Source organism: Pholcus phalangioides, unplaced genomic scaffold (assembly GCF_987345545.1).
Source record: "Pholcus phalangioides strain wild (caught in Gottingen) unplaced genomic scaffold, Ppha-v1.0 ptg000017l_1, whole genome shotgun sequence".
NCBI lineage: Eukaryota > Metazoa > Arthropoda > Arachnida > Araneae > Pholcidae > Pholcus > Pholcus phalangioides.
The window spans coordinates 5,897,330-5,921,526 of NW_028301610.1; the positions used below are offsets into that span (position 1 = coordinate 5,897,330).

At 34.3% G+C, this 24,197-nt stretch overlaps 1 protein-coding gene across 1 annotated transcript; it reads right to left on the reverse strand.

Annotated features, from left to right (window-relative positions):
• Positions 1-570: 570 nt before the first annotated feature.
• Positions 571-22,372, reverse strand: LOC149072154 (peptidyl-prolyl cis-trans isomerase-like). The gene is made up of 5 exons (XM_089247078.1): positions 22,128-22,372; positions 12,155-12,185; positions 6,686-6,871; positions 4,296-4,371; positions 571-783 (listed from the first exon to the last, which is right to left on the reverse strand). Exons 1-5 carry the CDS (start codon positions 22,347-22,349, stop codon positions 648-650), a joined length of 651 nt encoding a protein of 216 aa, XP_089103204.1. The 5' UTR covers positions 22,350-22,372; the 3' UTR covers positions 571-647.
• Positions 22,373-24,197: the final 1,825 nt, after the last annotated feature.

Genomic DNA, 24,197 nt, shown 5'->3' on the forward strand with positions numbered 1-24,197 from the left:
TGTGCTGCCATCTCTGTACAGCCATCCTACTTTATCTCATCATAGATGGAGTTGACAATTATATTTCAAGGTTGAGATTATTACTACTACTATTTTAATCATGTTTTGCAAAGCTGCATCCCCATCGTTTTTTTTTTGAGATTTCCAATTCCCTTGCGAAGATCCATCTGTTTTATTACTCTTATCTTTTAGCAAAGGTTCAACTACTATGGTTCCACGTAAATCCATCAACAGCATTTCTTTTAGTCACAGGACATTATGGCTCCCCACTTTTGGGGTGTCATTGTATCTCGACACATTCGAGCTATAAAAAAATATTTTAATATTTCAAACTTCCAAGAAAAGGGAAAAAGCGTGCGCATCTTCAAAAAAAAAAAAAGTGGGCACTGCAGGTAACGCTATGAGAAATTAATTGGACAGTTGACTGGTTAAGGAAGCTTTGTCTCTGACCATCTCCATGAAATTAGTTTTTTTGGGCCAAGCACAAAAGTTTGCTTATAGAATGTAATAAAACAGGTAATTTAAAAAACAGGTTACTTAAAATTTAAAGAACTGAAATGCGAAACAAAGTACCAATCAAATTTTTATTAGTGAAAAAAAGTTAAAATGAAGAAAAAAAAAAAAACTTAGAAAATACATCAAAGCATTCAAGACAATTGACCACAGTTGGAAATGGTTATCTTCTTGCTGGTTGCTCCACTCTGACTACCATAACTCTCAATCTTCCTGACTACATCTATACCATCAGTAACTTGACCGAAGACCACATGCTTTCCATCCAACCTAAAAATTCAATCCTAATTACCATGATGAAAACAGCAAGTATTTAAGATTAAAGGCATTAAATGCCTACGTAAACTTGAATTTAATTTGAAATTTGCACCCAATAAGTTTTAAAATCAAACCAACCAGTTTTATGGCAATTTGACTAGATGCCCTGAAATTGAAGTTGATTAAACCAAAATTAAAAAAACCAGAGCAAAATTTAACATGGTTCATACTCTTTAAAAATAAAAAAATTCAAGGACATTTGATCATTTTTGTTGCACAAGTCATCTTCTGAACGACAGGGCTAATTTTTTTATACCAGGTCCTACAATTTATTGCCGATTTTGAACGGCAGGTTTGTTTTTACACTCAGAGGTTGGTGCACTAACCCCCCCCCCCCTCAATGTGGTACTCTGCAGTAGTATTTTTTTCTGCGATCATGTCGCCATTTCTGCTGGTACAGCAGAAATGGCGACACCTGCCAGGAGTTTTCTGACAAGGATGAACCAGATATCGAACTTGCGACACATCTAAACATCCCTCGGTACTTTAAACAAGTATCTAATCGACCTCAACTGAGCACAAGGACTATTCAAGCACCTCTCCAGTCAAATTTTAAAATTTAAGGACATTTGTATCTTGATGGATAAAAATTTGACTTTAAAAAAATGAAATTACTTGAGTTTTTTTAAAAATTTATATTCAACATTCTCATTTTCGATTGAGTTTGAAATGCTAATTTATTAAAAGAGTTTTTAAAAAAAAAACTCATTTCAATTTGTAGACAATGTCAAGTTCTGAAGAAGGGTCTTAAGTTTAAAAAGTCATTGTAGATTAGAATGCAAATGACGTTTAAACAGAAATCATTTTATGTTTGAAACAGTGTCGAAATTTGCCTTTGATAAAAAAATTAGAAAGCATTTAATCATATATCTAGGGTGACTATATGACATGTATATATTTCCTGGGACATTCCCATATCTTCATGTAATTTAGGCCATCCTAACTTTCCACGAAAATGTCCTATTACTTTCTCCATATAATTTCAACAAAATAAAATTTTTATTCTTTACTGAAAAAAATTAAGTTAAATTTATATTTTCCTAATCCTATGAATTATATTATGGTAATTATGACTTCAAATATTGTAATATAAATTTTTTCCCCCTCCTCATACAATTCATTTAAATCTACTGTTTCATTTTCTGCCTTTGTTCTTTTGGCAATTGCTAACTGTGCTTACCTTTGGAATCATTTCGATGACAATTGACAATTCTCCGTATTTTTATCGAGGAAATATGATCAGCCCACATATATACAACTGACATTCCTTAATTCAGTAGTTTAAAATATTTTAAAGCAATATCTTAAGCACAGTGTTTTACTGCTAGATTTCAGGCAACTAAACATAGAAATACCTCAGGTACGGGTGATCATATGTCGTTTTGAACATTGTCTCAATCATTGTATCATTGATCTAAACATTTCTGCCCTAGTAGAATATGGGTTTAGAAGGAGATTTAGTTGAAGGGGGACAAAAATCAATGGAAGAAATTCACTCAGAAGAAAAATTGATCATTGATTACTTGAAAATTATCATTTTTTCAAGTGCTTAAATTTCTTTAAGTATTTTAAACAGGGTTCGTACAATCCTTGAAAAATCATTTTTAAGGACTGTACGAACCCTGTTTAAAATACCCAAAAAAATTATAAGTCCTGGATAATGCTAAAACTTAATGTAACCAGCAATAAATCTGAAACAATTGAGCAGGTTTGACATTCATCTGATTATACTGGATCTCTTGTACTTGTATATCAGAACAGCCCAAGTAAAATCGTGCACCAAAAAATATGTGAAAACAATTACGAACATCTGATTTATAAAGGCATGTTCAAGTTGGGAAAAATAAAAATCTCTTGGAAATGTTTACAACCCTTAAAAAAAACTAACTCGTAGTGCAAGGGTGGAAAATAGAAATTTGATTTTTGTAGCAGCATTTTCAGTTTTGTAACACTGAAAGTGAGGTAGTACATAAAATACACAATTTTTATACATATATATGCAGTAGCATACCCAGGATTACTCACTACTTGTCAGCTCAGGTGGGGTGCCCCCAAGGCACAAAAAAAAAAAAAAAAAAAAAAAAAAAAAAAAATTGTAATTTTTAAATCAAAAAAATTTGAGACTTCTTGATATTTATATTTTTACATTCTCTACAATATCAACAAAAACAGACAATTTCAACACATGGTATTTCATATTTCAAAACCAATTTGAAAATGGAGTGCTTTATAAAGTCATTTAGCTTGTAAACTTAATCATTAAATGAGAGACTTGAAACTCATTAGAAAAGTTTCTTGTTTTTGCCACTGATGCAAGAAGTTTGATTCAACATACTTAGAGATATATTCTAAGAATGACCCAGCAAATAGTAAGAAATTTTAATGATTAAAAACTATAGAATGATTAAACTATTAGAAATTTAATATAATGATTCTATTTTCACAAAATGTGTTGCAACTCCTGATGACAGATTCGTCATTGCTGTTTTTCCAGTGTGATAATAAATTCTTTCACGAACTTTTCCAATCTGTTAAAGGATACAAATATTTCAAATACAGCCAGTCAGGGAAAATTGACACAATTTAAAAAATAATGTAAGGAACGCATAAATCGAAGAAGTCCAATCGCTGCTGGAAACAGCGATTCAAGGGTTTTAAATTCTGCAGATGAGCTGCAATTAATATAGTTTGACCCTATTTAACACGTTGTCAGAAGCCTGGGAGCCAAATCCTGGGGAGGGGCCTTAAGCTAATTCTATTTGTGGCCCCAAGAAATCAAATTTGGGGGAAGGACAAATGATGTTATCGAAAAGTCAGCTTCTACTGTGATGCAACTTCAAAGTTTCTTAAGGGAAAATTGTTTTTGGTGCAAGATTATGTAGAATTGAATAATTCTAGCGTTTTTGTAGCAAAATGTAACGAACAGCCACAATTTTCCACTCCTGCATAATATATAGTCACGAGCAACAAAATGTTTCACATATAGTGAGACATTTGGTAAAACACCATCGAGCAACAGATTTTTCTAATTAAAAAAAACTATGGGTTTTAGAATTTGCAAAAGTTACAAAATAAGGAACCTTCAATGCAGATAAATAAGGCAAATTTTACTTTGATATGGATAACTATCTGAAATTTGTTACGTATGTGTGTGTATAATTTAAAATTTAAGATACAAAAAATTTTCCTTGAGCAAGTGTTTGCAACCTTCCCCCAAGTGTGGGCAAAGGTCACCATGTTTTAATATAAATATTTCTTGATTAAAATTTGTTATACAATTAGTATAATTAACATGAAATGATAGAAAAGATATGCTTCAATATCAAAGTTACTCTTGTCTACATGACGCAATTATAAACTTTTAATTGGAAGGTTTCCTGAGTTCATATTCTCTACATGCCAAGCATCTGAAAATCAAAGCATAAAATGTGAAATCCTAAATAACAATAAGACAAAATACTTGCCATGATGTCTTGGCAGTAGTGATGAAAAACTGGGATCCATTGGTGTTCGGTCCGGCATTAGCCATTGACATCACTCCTACAAAAGAAATTTATATAATTTTAGAAAGTCCAAAAGTTTTATTGTACATTAAGCTATTTAGACCATCCATCCTCTAAAGCACAAGGGTTCTCAAACTTATTCCTTTCCTTGATAAAGGATTACAACCTGTGGTTCCTAAAACAAAGAATCAATCTGAAGAACCTTCGTTAGAGACAACAGTTCTGACAAGGGTCACCGACACACAAGGGTGCTGCACCACAGTTTGAGAAACCCCTGTTCTAACCAACACTTTGGTGCTAACATTAACAATGCTTTTCATGTGTGGTTCTATTTGAACGTGTGATACAAGTAGCAAAATTCTAGTGTTTGTATTTTTATATAATTTCTGATTGGTTTCAATTCATGGATATAATAACTACAGTACACCAAAAAGATGCCTGCACAGTTTGATCATTAAATGAAATTTGATTACAATCACCACAGTATTTTTTCTTTAGCCTAGTGACTTTAGCAAACGTACCAACTTTAGAAATCCGGGATCAGCACACAACGGCAGCATAGAGCTCCCATAGATCAGTTTCTCAACAGCTGGGTTATGGCCAGGTATCAGGCAGTGACATAATTTGTATAAGGCGACGAGTGATTTGCTGTTTCTTTTTCCTTTATGCATTTTTTGTTAATTGTATGTTTGCCTTTACTTACAAAAAATAAACGAAACCAGGCTGCATGCTTTCAAAAAAGGTTGAGAGAACCACTGCCATAGGTCACTGTAGCTGCCGTAATCTACAACTGCAGTTGTAAAACAATACAGACCGGCCAAACCAAACAAATTTAAAACCGTGGGTTAGGGTTAGGGTACAGTACGGGCAATTAGGACAATGTGAAACTAATGAGGGGAGAACTTTACATATACGCTGAACCTAGCGTTCTCATACATACATATATATACACATACATATATGACAGAATGCACAAAAGGTCAGACGAGCATTATCTATATATATCATAGCTGCCAACTTTTGAAAATGAAAATTCGGAGAATTTTCGCGCACACCCGTATTTTATGCTAAAACAACTCCCTAATAAATACAATAGGGATTTTTCCAAATAAAATAGGGATTTTCCAAACAAAAGTTGAAGCATAGGGAATAAAATCCCTACTCAAAAACTGACGTCCAATTAAAATAGGGATTTTACACACATGGAAGTTAAACCCTTGGGAATAAAATTCCTACGCAAAAAACAAGTGAAATTGGAGGTCAAAACTTCAATGATGTAAAAATAAATATTGTGTTCAATCAGAAACGCTGTGAACAAACATTCTCCGCGAATGACCTCAAAATCATCGGAAGATAAAGGAAAACACCGTCAATTTTTGAAGAACACTGACTTTTTATGACACTTGCTTGATGTTTTTTTTCACTTCACGACTGATGATGGCAGTCTTTCCATGACCGATGTTTATGTCCGTAACACAACTTCTACAAAAAGGGAAAGTCAGCCCTCTTCTGGAACGTTTGATGAAAGGAAATTCATCGGAATAAGTATCTTTAAAATTGATTAAATATGTTTTTGCTTATCATTATTCATGCTTTGTTATATCACACGTACGTAACTTCAACAAAAGAAATTTTGACCACACGTGCATCACCATAATCTTCAATTATTATCCAGGACTATTGGCTGCTAAGCCATTTGGGAATAAGGCACGATAAGACAAACAACTTTCTTGTTACTATCAGAGGGTTTGTAAAACTTCCTTAAAAAGGGAATTTCCCCATTTACGACGTGTGACGTCATTTCGAAAGGGAAAAAAAAGAGGCTTCATGCCCCACAAGAAATTCCTTAGGGATTGTTTTCATAAGCGGGGATTTTTTTAATGAAATAGGGAATTTTTAGGGACAATTAGGGATTTTTGTAATTTTCGTAAAAATTCGGGAGATTTAAGAACTTTTCGGGAGATCGAGCGATGAAGATAAAATTCGGGAGATTCCCGAAAAATTCAGGAGACTTGGCAGCTATGATATATAAAAAAGAATGTATGTCTGTCCTTTATGCATTACTACACCATTCATCCGATCGCCATGAAACTTTGGGAAATTGAGTACACTCCCGCAAAGGGGTTTCTGGCATAGGTTTTTTATTAAAAAATTTTTCCTTTCCTTCATTCTGAGATCGTAGCGACGGGTGAGCTAGTTTTTATAAAAAAAGTGAGGAAAGAAAAAAATCCAGTCTCTTAAATCTGAAGAGTTGGCAGGTCTGCTTTAGATTTCACCAGACAAAGAAAGTTTTATTCAATTTTTTTTAATCAAATTTAAGCTTTTACAACTGGATGGAAATCAATATTTACCTGGACCAGTATGCTTCAAAACAAAGTTTTCATCTTCGAACTTGCTTCCATAGATTGATTTTCCACCAGTTCCATTATGCTTGGTGAAATCGCCACCCTGACACATGAAGCTTGGAATTACACGATGGAAAGTGCTACCTTTGTATCCGAACCCCTTTTCCCCAGTGCAAAGAGCCCTGAAGTTTTCTGGAAAAAACTCAAACATTAACAAAAACTGCATAGATTTTAATTTCAATATACAACTACAAAAAACTGAAAACCAGTCAAGCTTGACATTCTCTGGAGACATTTTTCAAATATAATGATGCTTTATGATCCGACAGTATATGTTACAACAGGGTGATATATCGATTTATAATAAACTACCAATGTGCAAGGTCCCATATCAATATCCCGATTTCAAACAGCAATGCACGAGCTGCAATTCAAAATTAATCAGCAATCAGTATTGAAATGAAAACAATTGAAAAAATTAGTGGATACAGGTTTTCCTAACAATGTGGGGGGGACTAATGTCCATCTTTTGCTCTTCTGCCTACCCCAATAATTTTTTTAATCAGGGAATAAAGAGGATTTCCCGTATCCCCACTCATGGCTTCAACGAACTTTGTGAAATCACCTAAACCCTCAGGTTATCATGAATATTCAATGCAATCCATTCCTACATACAGCCCTTGCGAGTCGTATATACGGACGTCTGGCAACCCCAGACGCACGACAAAACTTTCCAAAGCAAGCTCTGAGGGTGCACCCGCGCTCATTGAAAACGCATCCTGCGAATGCAAAACGACTGAACATACTATTGATTGATATTAAGCAGTCTGCACAACAGCAGCACTGCGACGCATAGCAATAGTGGGTTCAAAACAAAGCAAAAGACCCGAACAACGTTAACTGCTGAATCAATCACACCTTGTTCCATTCAAGTTAAACGATCTGCACATCGAAATCGGTGCGCACCGTCAGACAGGGATGTGCATCAGAAGAAAACGCTGTCTTAATCGAATGTGCACGAATGAGCCCATCTCTTTACCAGGGTTGGTAAAAAACAAAAAAGTTTTTTGTGGGGGGGGGGAAAGGAGGAGGAGAGAATAGTGTTACATTAATAATCTACAAGTATTTCAAATATTCATTTCATAAATTAAGAAAAATCCACTCTTCGCAATTTTATTTTTTGCCTAATGATACTCTGTTTAAAAAATTTCCATGTTATTATTAACTACATAATATAGAAGCGTTTTCTCCAGTTACTTTCTGTATACTTAATTAGGAAGCTATTTTACAAAAACAAAAATTAGGAGAATATAATGTATTTAATGAAACAAATAATGCAGAATAACTAAGAATGATTTACGATATACAAGGTGATTATAACTATCAAAGTTCTGATTTAAAACACTGTAGAAGAGCCATTGTCAGAATGACTTGAAAATTTACATGAATATTCCTGAAGCAGTAGAATTTTATATAGCAAAGAGAAAAATAGAAAATTAACGACACTGCACTCATCCAACTCAAATTTGCTTGTAGAATGGGAACGATGGCCATTCAGGGCAAAATAACTCAATTAGTATTGCCCATTTTCATAATTCATGGAAACAGCAAAAATGAATTAATTAAATAACTTACTCAAGAAATGTTAAATATGTCCACCATAGATTGGCAATGAGATGAAAGCAAAAAAATGCTTGTTCAACAGATCAGACTCATGGTCATGATGTGGATATGCTTACGATTCAAACTTTGCAATCTGACCTCTGTTCATAACATTTTGAGGTACTTCCCCACAGCCAGAAGTTGCAAGGGTTAAGGTCAGGTGAACTGACAGCCTGTCAGGTGTCGTGCCGTCCTGTCGTCAAAATTACAACTGCTTTGCTGGTATTGGGATATGCATCTTGATAAAAGTTATGCTATCCACCAGGGTTGTTTGGTTTAAACCAAGTGGTTTAAAAAAAAAAAAAACCCCAAATAAAAATGGCCTAAATATAATTTTTTCCTTGAAAAATATTGGTTCATTATTAACCAAAATTTTTCATTTTTACCACATTTTATATTCTTGGGGTACATTTTGATGGAATATCTTTAAATGGCATAAGATATAAATAGAAGCCAAAATTTCTTATTCCAACTTTAAGCAACCAAGATAATTAACAAAAAATTATATTCACACAGGCTACTTCTACAGGATTTTTTTTTTGAAAAAAACCACTTATCTTACACCATTCAAAGATAGAATATACCCTAAAATATAAAATGTGACAAGAATAAAACATTTTAGCTAATATATTTTTCAAGTGAAAAAATTATAGGTCACTTGTGATTTTTTGAAAAAAAAACCAATGTGGTTTAAACCAAACTGTTCTTTACTGATTAGATTAATACGCGCAGGTTTCAGGAGTACACATATATACATACACACATATATACATACACACATATACATATATATACACATATACATATATATATATATATGAGAGAGCCGAAACCATTTAAGGGTACAAACAGCCGATTTCCCAATTCGGAGGGAAGCACAGTAAGACTGATCCAGCCCGGGGACTCTAAATGAGAATTTTCTTTTTTTTTCACTATATGGGGCCCTGAGAAAAATTTGGCCCAAACTTGCCAAAGATCTCGGCTTAGGGTACCCTACTGCAAGATATGGGGACCAATAGACCAGTGTTTCTCAACCTTTGGAATCCCACGGCACGATTTTTTCTTTATTGGAAGACCAGGGCATACACAAGATTAATAGGAAAAAATAAAGTGACTCCCACTCAATAAAACTGAAAAAAAAAACAGGACTAAAAAGTAAGATGGGGAGGGTACTCCCTTAGACAACAATCATAACAAAAAAAAAATTCTTAAAAATTTATTAAAATATTTTTGTTCTCAAATTATAAATTACATTTTTTCAAGGCAGCTTCACAAAAAGTTTAGTGGTTCTTTTATGTGGTGAAAAATTACTTTAGAATATAGGTTTTGTATGCACAAATCCATATTTTGAGCTCGCCACGACACTCCTAGGAGACCCGACGCACACCTTTGAAAACACTGATACTCCTTTAAATCCGGCCTCAAAGTTATGTTGCAACACAATTAATGGCGGACGAGCCCGATGTCACCTTTGCTTGAACTCTCGTTCTGTTACATGCGTATACTGTATGATTTTGGCGTTCACTATTATAGCTAGTCTGTAAAGATTGACGCGATCAAAAATAAAATAGATAATTTAAAAAACTTTCGCAGGGGAAAAAATTTGTGCCCTTTCACCTGCCCCCCCACACAAGGATGGGGCTGACAGGACTATAGCCCTAAGGCCCGAGACAATCACCATCATTGTTTTTTCATGCTATAAATTTATTAGAGGCCCCCCCCCCCCAGTGGAAACTGGCTTGTGGACCCACCAAAGATCCAACAGCCCTACTGTGGTGGTCTATTACAGCCCCCTCTAGGAATTATCAGGTGATCCTGAGAACACTGCTTTAGGGGGAATATTACATGTTGAAAGGTCCAGACAAGCAAAGATTTTTGTTCATCCTGTCTAAACAGCTTTTTTACCTCACCCATATAATATCTGCTCCAATGGAAGGTGACTACATATTGACATTGTTCTTTTCTATTTCTACTCACCCATCCATCCCTCTGGGGCAAAAATAGAACCTGAGAGAGAAGAAATATTAAATACCACAGCTTCTCCAGTCTAGATTTTAGAAGGAAAAACGAAAAAAAAAAAGATCTCTGGAGAATCAAAAAATCTGACCACTCAAATTTTTTTTTATGACTTTCGGGACTACCGTGACCCTTTTCTCATTCCGTGACTTTCCTATGTTGGTATAGACACCCTGGTCTTTGCAATTATACTGTCCACGACAGCACATAGCAATTTTCTTCACCAATTCCATTTTAATACCCAGGATCAACGAAAAACAAACATTTTTATTTTTTGCAATGGTAAAAGCGCATAACATCTAATTTTTTTGCAATCTAAAAGTAATTTATTAGCTACATAAATTCAGTCACAGTGGAATCAAAACGCAGAACCACCTTTTATTTCATGGATGAGTCTGCTACTGACCACTCAGTTGTAAGTTAATAAAAAGGTGATTATTAACATCCATTTGCTTCAGTCTGAGTAAAAAGCCAACTGAAGAAAGATTTGCCTTTACTGAAAAAAGTAAAAGGTTTTGCTTTATTATTTATTATGACACACAAGGATTTACTTTATTTTTTACAAGTAAAAGGAGTTTTCCTTTATATTAATACGTCCCAATGAGAAGTAGCTATGCTTAGAAAATCTACGAAAACATAGAATTAGAAATTTTCCTTTATTATATAAGAGGGAGAATTAAATTAAGATAAACCTTTTAATATTTAATGTTCATCAGACAAATTAAAAAAGTTACGATTTCATAGTTTTCTTCTTAAGCTAGCCCCACATTACTTGCTGCATGGCTCCCACATCCTAGATCAGGCCCCGAAAACCAAACTTTTTACGGGCCGTTCTATAACGAATTTATAGCATGGAAAAACAAAATATTATGGTAATTGTCCCAGGCCTGGAGTCCTGTCAGTTCCACCCTTCTGGGTGCTGGAAAGGTGGAACTTTGACTTGTTAGACATAGACAAGACACAGATTCCCACATACGTAAATGGGGCGTTTGTCCGGGACCAACATTTAAATACGTATTCATTGACAAAGTTGCAACCGCACCCCATAGATGGAATTGGACCCCCCCCCATTGCCCTCCTATTCATTAAAAAATTATACATCAACATGTGTGGAACGAAGGTTAAATTATTCACTTCTCCCCGTTCATTACACTCATTTGCACCCCCAATACACAGCCTTTATCTGCTTATGGTCCAGGTTGCATATTATGATGTAAGGTTTGATATAAAATTTACAATATCATCCAGTCTGTGCCTGAATTAATATCCAGTTACTACTTAACAGCACACCGGCTCCAGTCATGTATCACCATACGACAATTTCAAACCAGTGGAGTTACGAAAGAGATAGGAAATAAAGGCTTTATCAATGGTTGCCCTAGGCTCTGTAGGTGAACTTTATTCTGATGTCTTATGGCCAGATTCGAACACATGGACCTTGACAGAAACCTTCAAAGACTAGCATCTTACCACTACTCAGACGCTATTATAATATCCAGTTACTGGAAAATATTGCACTACCTCTCCTCAGGTAAGATAAAATAAATTCAAGTACAACCTTTGATCAATGTTAAATAGCTCGAATTTACAAACTAATACTCTAATCCCAAACAATATGTAAATGAGAAACTAAAAAAACAATTGTTCAAGTCTATTCAAGCTTAAAATAACAGATCTTACTTAACAAATTTAAGATAAAGCTTGCAGGAACGAATGGCAGGATTAACACTTTGCTCAAGTTTAATGGATTAACACTTGATATTTAAAAAAACTCAAAACTATCAAGACAAAAGTTACCTGCAGTCTTTGGGACAACATCAGAATGTAACTGTAAAGAGGGAAAGCAGACATAATTTTACAAGTTTTGTTTTATAGACAAAAAACATTTTGTATACAACATCTTCTGGTCATAACAAAAACAATACACATTATATATATAATAACCACCAATATTTAATAGGTCATTGATATTTTTCAGACAGCAAACTATAAAACCATTCTATAACAAAAAATCTTCAATAATGCTTCCTTGGATTAGATATTTACTGGATATTTTTATTGTAGAAATATATTTTTTCCTTCATGAAATTTTTCTAATAAACCAAGATTTATAGAAGTCTAATTTCATGTAATTTTCAGCAATAATTTAAAAATTTAACCCAGTATTAATTTTATTTTCGAGCATATAGATCTCGAACATCCATAATTTACGATTAAAAAAAAAAAGACCAGCATAGCGATGCAAAATTCGAGAATAATCTTTCAGACAATATTCTAATCGAGAATAAAAAAAGTTCATAAAAAAATTTGAAAAATAATTTTTAATAAATTAAGAAAAAGTTACATTCTCCCCCCCCCCCAAGGCAGGTTCTGCATTGCCTGAAAACAATATAATTCCATGCAGAATAGAGAAATCGCATCCACATACTGTTCATAAAACATAAGTGTTTCCTTTCGTGGATACTATCAGTGATTGATAATCTTGAGTATATGAATTCTTAAAAACTTTATATTTAGCTGTATATAGCTTAAAGTTTTATAGTTTCTTTCTGAAGATGTTTAATCGGAAGAAACGATTTAAAAAAAAAATTCAAATTACAAAGCTGCGGACGAAAAAACGTGTTTACCACACGGCTGTTAATGGAATACAATAACGATTATACAGGAATTTCGGCAACCAAGATCATGCCCCTGATAAATGATTGCCGATAAACGCTACAAAAACGAAGTCGCGTCTTTGCCAGTTGCTTAAATGTGGTCACAATTTTTTTTATGGCTGCTCGATGGAAATGACTACGGCTGTCCTCTATGGGTGTTTTCCCTAATGACAACAGTAATCATTGACGCCACGACAACGTGAAAGCTCTCATAAAATCTAATTTTCTGCCAAAATCCACAGAAATTGTAACAAATCAGGAGAGTGGGAGGAAGGATGAAAAATCGGGAGAGTGGCAGGTCTGAATATATATAGTTACATATAATATCCTTGAGAATATTGTCTGGAAGGACTACTTTCATAAATTACTGGGGAATATTCTTATAGAAAATGATAAGAATTTTCTGAAGTTATTAATCGTCCTTCCAGAGAATATTCTTTACTTACCGAAATCTTTCCAGAGAGTATTATCAAGAATGTCTCGCATAGCATGTATTATAATAATCTCGATAAATAACTCGAGAATAATTATTTTGATAAGAACATACTCTAGTAATTTATAACAGTAGTCCTTTGAGAGAATATTCTGTTCCCGTCTCTCTTCCCATCAAGAAGTTGGGAATAGTGAAGTTTGTAGACCACAATATTAAAGTTTGAAAGCAAGAAAATTAAACCAACAGGACTGAATTGCACAATTTTTAAAGAAATGTGAGCGATACAGAATTTAAGTGTATGTGCATTGAAAAAACAACAGCTCTATCTTCTTAGAATGAAGGTGATTGATAAAGGAAGCTATTTTTATACAATCAACTTTGATTTAATTTCTTTTGTGAAAATGTATCTAATTTTGAAATAATTTTTTTAAGGTTTTAATCTAAAAAAAGGTTTCTAGAAATCTTTATAACCAAACTTTTAAAACCTCTCATGACCTGGAGAATATTCTCGAACTTTGTCATGGGGGGTGATACCAAAAATTTTGTTGTAAATGTTTCAGGCAATGAAAACTGATTTATATTTCATAATTTTATATTTCTTTTTGTTATATTTATATTTCACAATGAACAAAATTGATAAAAAAATTTAAATTTAAAAGGAAAATGAATATTCTCAATTATTCTCCAATTTTTACATCCAGGAGAATATTCTCACCTCACATCTCTAGCGATGCCTATGGGGTCATTCAAGTATTACATCAGCATCGATGGGAAGGGGTTTCTGATTTGCTGACAAGGGGAGTTTGGATGATACTTACGTCATCAACCACCTTTTATAAAAAAATATGAAATATTCTTAATGGCATCCTGAATTGGTTTGTGGGCACCTGAACTAACAATCTCCCTATTGATGTCTCCTAGAAAACAACTTTAATGATCTCTAAATGTTTCGTGGGTCCTTCAAGTGATCTAGAAATGTGTTTGGGCTGCTCAAGTACTCTCGAAAAAAACTGCCACGCATCATTCACGTGATCCGTAATTATGCCACGGATCACTTAAGTAATCTGGGAATGTGCCAGGGTAATTTGAGTGATGTAGAGCTGCATTGGGGAGGGGGGTCGTTTTTAAATACTCTAAAACTGCCAAATGTCACTCAAGGGATTTCTAAATGTGCCACCGATCACTCAAATGTTCTGGAACTGTGTCGCGGGTCACTTAAGTGACCTGTGAATGTGCCACAGGCCTACTTGTGTGATCTGAAAATGTGCCACGGGCAGGGTTTGTAAAAAAAACCGGTTTTTTTTGTTTTAAATAATATTGACAAAAACAATGAAATTTCTGAAAAATCATTCTGAAAAGCTTTTAATAATTAACTAAAATGAAATGGTTATTAATGTAATTAACACTATTCCCATACTAATTAATCAATAAATATTTTACATTTTAACAAAAACCAACTTTTGCAATTTAATTATTTTTTGCTCAACTCAATGGATTACTGCGCGTTTGAAAATTCTTTCAATGTTATTATTAATCATATAGTATATAAAGGTTTTTCTCCAGTTACTTTCAGTATGCTTAATTAGGAAGCTATTTTATATTCACTTAATTTTTATTACTTTTTTTAATGTATTTAATAAAGCATAAATAATGCAGATTAATTAGCAATGATTTACGATATACAGGGTGATTATAACTAAGGTTCTGATTTCAAAACACTAAAAAAAACGATTGTCAAAATGACTTGAAAATTGACATGAATATTCCTTAAAAAATAATTTTATTTGGCAAAGGGGGAAAAAAAGACTTCAAAATGTAAAATTAATGACACCATCCAACATGTGGGAAATTTGCTCTCAGAATGGAAACGATAGCCAGTCATGGCAAAATGATACCTTAATTATAGTATTGCAGGATTTCATAATTCAGGAAACATTACAAAAAACGAAGTAATTGAACAAATAACTACAACTTAAGAAATGTTAAATATGTTGTCCAACCCGAGGTTGAAAGCACAAAAATTGTTCAACAACAGAATCAGAATATGCCATGGTCATGATGTAGATGTGCTTGCAATTCAGCTTTATTAAACCAAATGCGCCCCCCCCCCCCCCGTTAATATTCCTGAGGAACTTCAACATACAGGGAATGTGCTGGAGATTGCAATTCAAAGTTTGCAATCTGACCACTGTTTATTACACCCACAGCCAGAAGTTGCAAGGGTTAAGGTGCATCCTGTCAAAATGGGTCTTCAGCAGCTGCTTTGCTGGTATTGCAATGTGCATCTTGATAGAAGTTCTATCCACACACTGATGCTGTGGAAGTGCCGAAATGATGTGGTTGCACAAAATAGATTATACTGCTGGCCAAGTACAGCATCATCTACTTGCACATTTTTCTTTTGCGAAAGAAACTTCCATTGCTTCAAGAGTATCCATGCAAATTTTCAAGTCATTCTGATCAGTACTTATTGTATAGTTTTGGAATCAAAACTTAAATTATAATCTCCCTGTATATAGCTGATTATTTTTCATAAATCTGTTATTATTCAGTAGAACCCCGATTAACTGGACTTAACAGTGTGAAAGTATAAAAAAACTACTATTGATTATTAAGACTGGGAGATATACAGTAGGAGACTGCTACTTCTTATGGAAAAGAAAATGAAAATGTATGAGAGATAATGTAACTACTAGTACACTGGTCTTTGTCCTTTAAGGACAGCTGATGTCTTTATTGGATTATAAGACCACCTGCCCCTAGCATGATGGTATCACTACTGTTGCTGCTTCTTTGAAGGGAAAAAGAAAACCTGTGAGATAATACACTACATTTAGATGTGATGCAATCCTTATTCATGAATTTGCTAAAGATAGAGCATCAGAATGTAGCCAAAGGGTAGAAAATGTTATAAGAATGAGAAATTTTGGCTTTTGTATATAACTTTAAATAACTAAGATACTTCATATGAAGAATATATATATATTCTGGCTACTTTGAGATTTTTTGAAAAAAACCACTTATAAAATCTTATGTCATTTAAAGATATACCATCAGAATGTACCCCAAGGATATAAAATGTGATAAAATGAAACATTTTGGTTAATAATGAACCAATATGATATTTTTCAAGGAAAAAAATTATTTAGACAACTTGTATTTGATTTTTTGAAAAAAATCAAACTGGGTTTTTTTAAAAAAAACACTTGGTTAAAATCAAACAACCCTGGCCACGGGGGGCCCCCCCCCCAAATACTCTGGAATTGTGCCATGGATCACCCAAGCTATCTATAAATGTGCCGCTTAATTCATTTGTACAGAATTAGATTTGAGGAGACGGGCACAGAGAACCCCAGGCCACATTTAGTCCACGGACCAAGAGGATTTATCATATGGCTTAGAGGGCAGGTTTGACACATGGCAGTTTTTGAATGTTTAAACTGTCACGTCAAAAACTTCAAATATTGCTTTTCAATATAAAAATTCCCATTGGAAATGCACACGTTAATTGCATGTAATGTTTAAATTAACTATGTTATACAGAATAAATATTTAATATGATTCTTTAATAATTTTCTACAGAATTGGAATCATTTTAGACAAATATTTTTTCTTATAAAATATACAATTTGAATAAAGCATGAAATAAACACTGGAAGGAAAAAATTGGAATGATTTGACATTCTGATTCAAGACGATTCTTGACCTCCCAAAATTCCTTCAACTGCTTATATGTACTTTGATATAAAACCATCTGCTGTACTCTTTACAACAGGTAAATGTTTAAAAAGTTTATTACATCATATATATTGATTTCTATTTATTATTAAATTATCTAGATAATCACTGAGATACTCTTATTGTGCATAACATTGAAATATATCTAGTGATCAAAATACTATTGTAGAACTAAAATGTCATTAATTTGACGTGATAGCTTGTATATGATACTTAAGAAACTCTTGTAACTTATCCTTAGTCAAACTTATTCTTACTTCTGCACTATGATATGGTACATTTACTAGCATTTATAATGCAATGGTTCCCAATTAAAGCTGTATTTAATTTTAAATGTGCAAAACAAAATGTGCTTTGGGTATCAAGTCCTATCAGCTAATATATAAAATAATGAATAATTATATAGATGAAAATAAATGAGTTTAATATATTTAACAGATTCTGTGAGAATTTTTACATGGAATAAAACTGAACAGATCAGAAAATTTAAAATACCAAAATAGAATTCTCAGTAATTATAATTCTGAATATAAAACCCTTTAATCTACAAAAGTTTTTTATTTAACATATCTATTGGGTTAAAAACTATTTGACAATAGAAGTTTTTTTACTGTTTTAATATTGATTTATAATTTCTGAAGTGTAAAACCTGTGATGCCTGTCACATATTCTAAATAAGCAGCTCCATTCCATTTATCAAAATCAATCAAATCAAACACAGGTAATCTGTAGCTTAGATAAAATGAGAACCAAAAAATTATATTTCATATGTTCTAGAATCTTGTGTCGAAAAATTCAAAATTGTATAAATTATATTTTGTTTTAATTATAATAAATTGTTTAAAAATAAAACATTGTAATATACAAAAAAGTAAGTTTTTCATCATGTTATATACCTATTGTGTTCAAAACTATCAAAAATATTCATTTAGGTTTTTGACAAGCATCAAAATTGACATCTAAAACCCAACCCTGTTAGAGGGTACCTACCCTAAGCCATAATGAGTTTCTTAAAAGGAAATAGACTTCTTAGCCTTCAAATAGCATTGAAATTAACAGAATAACATAAGCACGGTTCATATAAAATTTCCTAAATAAAACTTAAGGACTTTTAAGCAGTTTTTAAAGAGTCGTGGCTAACTTCATAACTTTTACAGCAATAAAAAGGTTAAAAGTTTTACAGTAAAAAAGAGGGCGGGACACATATGTAAATTTATTTATTTGCCAAATTTCCCCTCTTCTCAAAAATATAGACGTAGTTCAGAAATTACAACTTTTGATTTGTTACCCAGCATCATAAGAATTCTTAAAACAATCAATATACATACATACTTTTCTGCTATCACCTAAGTATTCTGAAACCCCCCCAAGTGAAATGTGAATATGGTATTGCATTCAATAAATCCATTGAAAATTACTTGTATCAATATTTGATTAAATAACAAATTCAAGAAAACTTACTAAAAAGGAAAAAACTGGTATTTTTTTTCAAAAAAAGTTAGGAGAGAAAAACCATGATTGCCCTGAAAATACAGGAGGTATAGTGATGGCATCAGGTCTCACACATGGAACTGGCCAAGTTCAAGTGGGAGCCGTTGGACCATCCGCCCTAGTCCGGACACGTCGCCCTGTGATTCCCATGTGTTTGGTCCACTGAAAAAACACCTGAAAGGGAAGCGCTTCAACTCGGACGACGTACTCAAGGACGCTGTGAAGGACAGGGTCTCGTCACGGCCACAGGAATTCTGGGAACAAGGAATCCTGCGGCTTGTTCATCAGTGGGATCGTTGTGCTCAGGCCCATGGTATATATTTTGAATGAAGTCTACATTTGTACCCATCGTGTCGTTTCGTACCTTTTCATTTGATCACCCCTTGTATGTTTCTTTACTAATGGGACCCTGAAAAATTATGACCTGGTGTCCATAGAAAATAACCTAGGCAAATCACATTTCCAGATGTGGAAACCCTTAGATTTCGGTATAACTGCTCTATCTCAAAACACTGGTCTGCGTGGGATGACCATTAACAAAAGACAGGTCCAGGACGATTTATTTCATAGGTTTGTTAGACCATCCCGTATTTTATGATTCAGACCAATGTTTCTCATAGTATTCAGATCTTAGAAAAGACGATCACTGTCTTCTGGAACTGCATCTGTTTTGGAATCAGCTATAAACTGTAGATCCCAATACAATTAGCCTTGGTATGCAGAATGAGACAAATGGTCACTGTAGCTATGAGGGATGCTAGCTTGTTACCGTATCATTTTCATTATCAGAGTCTACCAGATACCCAAAAGAAAAGTGAATTTTTGTTGACCTCTGCCTGTCTGCCTAAATAAACTTTGAAAGGTATTCAATATAATATTCCCGCAAACCAACCATGACCATGGTCTAGACAAAGTAATTTTATTTAATACGCAGCTGGAAACTTGTGTTGCAGACAATGATGGTGGCAAACACAAGGGCTATCAGATGACATGACATCTTTTTTCAATTGAAGACGTGGATGGTTAACCCCCTCCTTAGATCGTAGGTTCCTTGTCACTTCTCTTTGGAATTCCAAATGTAAAATACGATCCGCTTCTCCAAACTCTGCTATAATGGTCGTATATAGTATATAATGGTCATATAGCAAATCTTTCCCCAATGGTATCCACAGCTGTGGTTTTCATCAGGTGGTTCTTGAAAAAGTTTTATCCTATGTAATCGTTTTGTCGGATTGCTCAAAACCTTGCTTTTTGAAATTTTCACAAGTGTTACACTTACGTTTTGCTCCTGTTTTCTGCCCTACATTTTTTGCTTCTGGAATTTCTAACACTCGTCCTCATTGTTGCAAAATTTATCTACCAATATTTATCTACTATACATCAGTTGGAACTGTTGTCATTAGATAATTTTCAACAATATCCCCTTCATCCATGATGTTCCCATTAACAGGTAATTAGTACATATTTATACTTCCTCTAATTCAGGGAACTGGAATGAGTTTGATTATATCCTACAGCTTCTTCCAATGCCAGATATCTTTTGATATGGCTACACACAGCTAGATATAACAAAGATAGATAACTAGATATAACTGTGGTTGCAAAAACAAACATTTCTAAAAATGCAATAAAAAATACTCAACAAACAATCCACCCCCAGAAAACATCGTCATATTACCCAGAAATTCACGTCTATAAACATGTCGAATGGCAACAGTGGTTCAAATGGGACAAAACCTAAATAGCACACTGCACATTAGATATCTCTAGAATCCCACTCTCTCCAAAGGCCAATGTACCATAAACAAAACATGTATTTTTAAACAAACGCACAAAAAGAAAATTGATTTACTTTGATATATCAAGTTATAGAAATAATAAATTTTAAATTTACTTTGAAATTAACAAATTTTAAATCAAAAACGGGAGAAAATACCAAAAAATATCAAATTTCAAAATTGTCTAAAAAGTTTATATTAACCATTAGTTTCCAAATTTCAAAAATACTTTAAAATCAACTCTAAAAAACTGAAAATGTTTGGATTTTTTTATCAGATATTTTTGCAAATAACTTGTATTTATGGAACATTGACCTTTAAACAGTTAAATGCTGGCGTAACCAAGTTTAAATTTACTTGTTCTCCAAGGTGATATATTATGTCCCAAAATCCTCAGGAGAACCAGAGGGGTAAGGGATCATGGACTTGCTGAAATACTGCAACCCAATAAAATCATGTCTGCCTTGGCGACTTATCAAAAAAAAATTACCAAGGGAAGTGACCAATATCGAAGCTGTTCCTAAAATAAAAGCAAAATCTTTTTTTATGTTTGTTCATAAACATAATTTATTTGAACGAAATCGCCTAACAACTGACATTCAAAAGTAATCTTGTCTTGTTCAAGAATGGGAACAGAGACAGCAACTTATATAGTACACCTTTATTCAGGACATGTTGCACCTCGTTGGCACACCTGCCCGGTTCCATGAGCATTGCTACACAAAAATAACTGGATAAATTAATAACCACCCTTTAATCATTTGGAATTTCTTTACACAAATCCGTTGGCAATTTTCTTACTGGTATGCCTTTTCTTCTGTTGGAATTTTTTGTCAGAAGGGTCATTCCGACAGAAAAAATAGTCAATAAAAAAGGAAATGAAAGAAATTCGTTTTTTATTCTTGGCTATCCTCGAAAGGTGAGGTCCCTAATAGAATTTTGAATAGAGCACTGCATTTGAATCAATTGAGTATGTTAGCATGTGAGCTTTTATTCTCTGGTAAATGCTCAAAACCTGTTCGAAAAGGCACGGTTTCGTAAAAACTACGACAATAAAGATTAACAATAAACAGGAATTAAAGCAAGTTATTCGCTCTGCGAAAAAGTTCATTAGGGTCACGCGTGGTGAGGGGGCTTCATCAAATTAACAAAAAGGAAATTTCATTATCAATATTTTCAATAAGCCTTCACGATATCAGCTGCTTTTATCTAGATAAATTTATCCATCATTACTCTTCGAATTCAAGGTCATCAGCGATTGAGCAGACTTCACTACCAATAACGGACAGTCACGCCCAAGTCGGGATTCGACATACTCATCCATCCATTCCATCGAAGTACAACTAATTAATGGGCGAATTTCGCCTTATAATAGTCAATTATACATAAAATTTATTATCAAGGGGTAGCAAGCAGTTGGTATCAATTTCAATTTCTCTTCCGGCATAACTGGAAATCAATATATCAAGTAATTTTTATCAAGTATTTAATTAAATTATCAAAGAAAATATTAAAATTGAAACATCAAAAATTACAACTAAATAGAATTGTGAAGCTATAATAAAATTAAATTTATCAATTACAAAAAATGCTACAAATAAAATAGGTTAGGCCTAAGAAGCGGCAAGCTAATTGAACATAGCATTAATTCGAATTGATGAAAAAAAGCCTACCTCAATGACAATACGGCCTAAAGGCTGATTATCAGCAGCCATATCGAAAAAACAAACAGGTTTTGACATATTGGCTTCAGAAGAACAAAATCTTTGATTCAAAGAACAGCGTGAAATTGATACGAAAGCAGCTTTGTTCGGTAAGTGCGGTGGTGAGAAAACAAAGTGGCGAGCAAATATGCCGGCTGGGCGGAGAGAAGAAGTAACCAACACGTGGGCCATCTTGATTTAGTGCCACCTAGCGGCGATTAGGATATTTCTTCTAGAACATTCTCAGTGTTCAAATAAATTTCACCGAATTAATTTACTCTTTTTTTTTAATCCTGAATAATTTTTGTATTAAAATTTTATGGTAAATTATGTCGTTAAATTCGTGATTTTGTATTTTAATTTTCGAATGAAAAATTTGTTAATGAATTCTGCTGTAAATTCAAACTATTTGACCATATGACCCATATTTTACGGGAAATTCCAACAGCAAGTGGCGGTTAGAATCAGAGCTGGTTAAATAGTACTCTAACCAGCTTTGGTTAGAATACAGCAGCGTTTCTTAATCTATGATCCGCGGACCACAGGTGGTCCATGTAGATCGGGTAGATAAAGGGTTCTTAACCTATGGGTCACGACCCAAATTTAAGTCGCAGGGCCTTCCAAAATGGTGCGTGCAAATCCAGGTATGTAGCCAGAAATTTCATTCCGATGGGGGCCAAAGTGATAGAACAGTAGATTTGGCCATCTTTTCCCTTTTTCGGCCATTTTCTAAAATTTCAGGGGGGGTCACAGACTCCCCAAGTCCACTCCTCTCGCCACGGCCTCGTGCAAATCCACTTACATGCAGGGATTCGTCAGTCACGACCCAAATCGATTCGCTGCAACTTCCGAGAAGAGTCTTTTGTATCCATTTACAGCTAGGGACTCTTGAGCTATGAGTCACGACCCAAATTGATTTACAAGGACTTCCAAGGAGGGTCCTAGCTATTGTCATAACCCACACTTGATTCCACAATGGGTCATTCAAATCTGCTAACAGCCGAGGGTTTTAAGCTATGGCCCCGACCGAAACTCAATTCGCAGGGGCCACAAGGAAGTTTATTCACATCACACCCCACCAGCCTTTCAAGTATATTTCCGACTACGGTTCACATCTACTTACAGCAGGGCTGTAGCCATGGCCCCCACATCCTGTAGCAGGGCCCCTAGGCTGAGATCTTTTGTGGGCCCCTCGGTCAGACTTTCAACGGGCCCCTTCTGTAGCTAATTTATAGCGTGAAAAAGCAAAAAAATGATAATTATCCCGGGCCCCCAGAGCTAGAGCCCTGTCAGCCCCCCCCCCCTATGTGGGGGCCATGGCCGTAGCATGCCTTCTCGAGGCACCGGTGCAGACTTTTTCATGGGACTCTCTGAAAAGGTTATTATGCAAAATAAGTGTATATTTTTTTTTTCAGGACCACCCCCCATTCAATTCGGGGCAAAATTGTCCTCGGTCGCCCCAGCCTAGGGTTACCAGATTCGAAAACTGAGAAAAGAGGATGCCTGCGCACACCCTGTCAAATTTTCCAACTGATGGTGCTACTATACGGACCGACAAAAAACCACTGTCACCACAATAGTCGAATACCGTTATAGCGAAAAAATCTTGTTTTAACGAACACTTTTCTAATCCTCAGATAAGTTTACATAGGAACAATACAAAAAAAACGAATTCCTTTATAACGAAGTGATTTCTCCAGTCTCTTGGTGTTCGTTATAACGGGGATTAGACTAATTTCCCCCAACTAAAACAGAACCGCTAAAAACAGCAACAAAAAAGAGCAAATAGTGATTCATCTCCCTCCACTTATGAGTTGTTTCACCATCTGCAATTTATTGCTTTGCTCAAGGCAAACCAAGGAGTTTCTTTGGCAAAGAACCTTGTCTTTTGTTACATTCATTGCCATTTCTGAAAGCTTACATACCATATAGCCTTGTTAAGTTCTACTCTGAACAGGAACACCTCCCTACTTCAGTATAAGGTAGTAGCTCAGGCATCTTCAATGTTAACCCGTTGCTCACGAGCACCCAGAGTGATCG

Excerpts from the sequence above, each read along its gene's own strand:
- LOC149072154 (XM_089247078.1), bottom strand. The coding sequence starts at position 22,349 with ATGGCCCACGTGTTGGTTACTTCTTCTCTCCGCCCAGCCGGCATATTT. Across the intron at positions 6,872-12,154 it reads TGTTGTCCCAAAGACTGCAG|AAAACTTCAGGGCTCTTTGC; the intron begins GTAACTTTTGTC and ends AGTTTTTTCCAG. Across the intron at positions 4,372-6,685 it reads TTTGAAGCATACTGGTCCAG|GAGTGATGTCAATGGCTAAT; the intron begins GTAAATATTGAT and ends TTTCTTTTGTAG.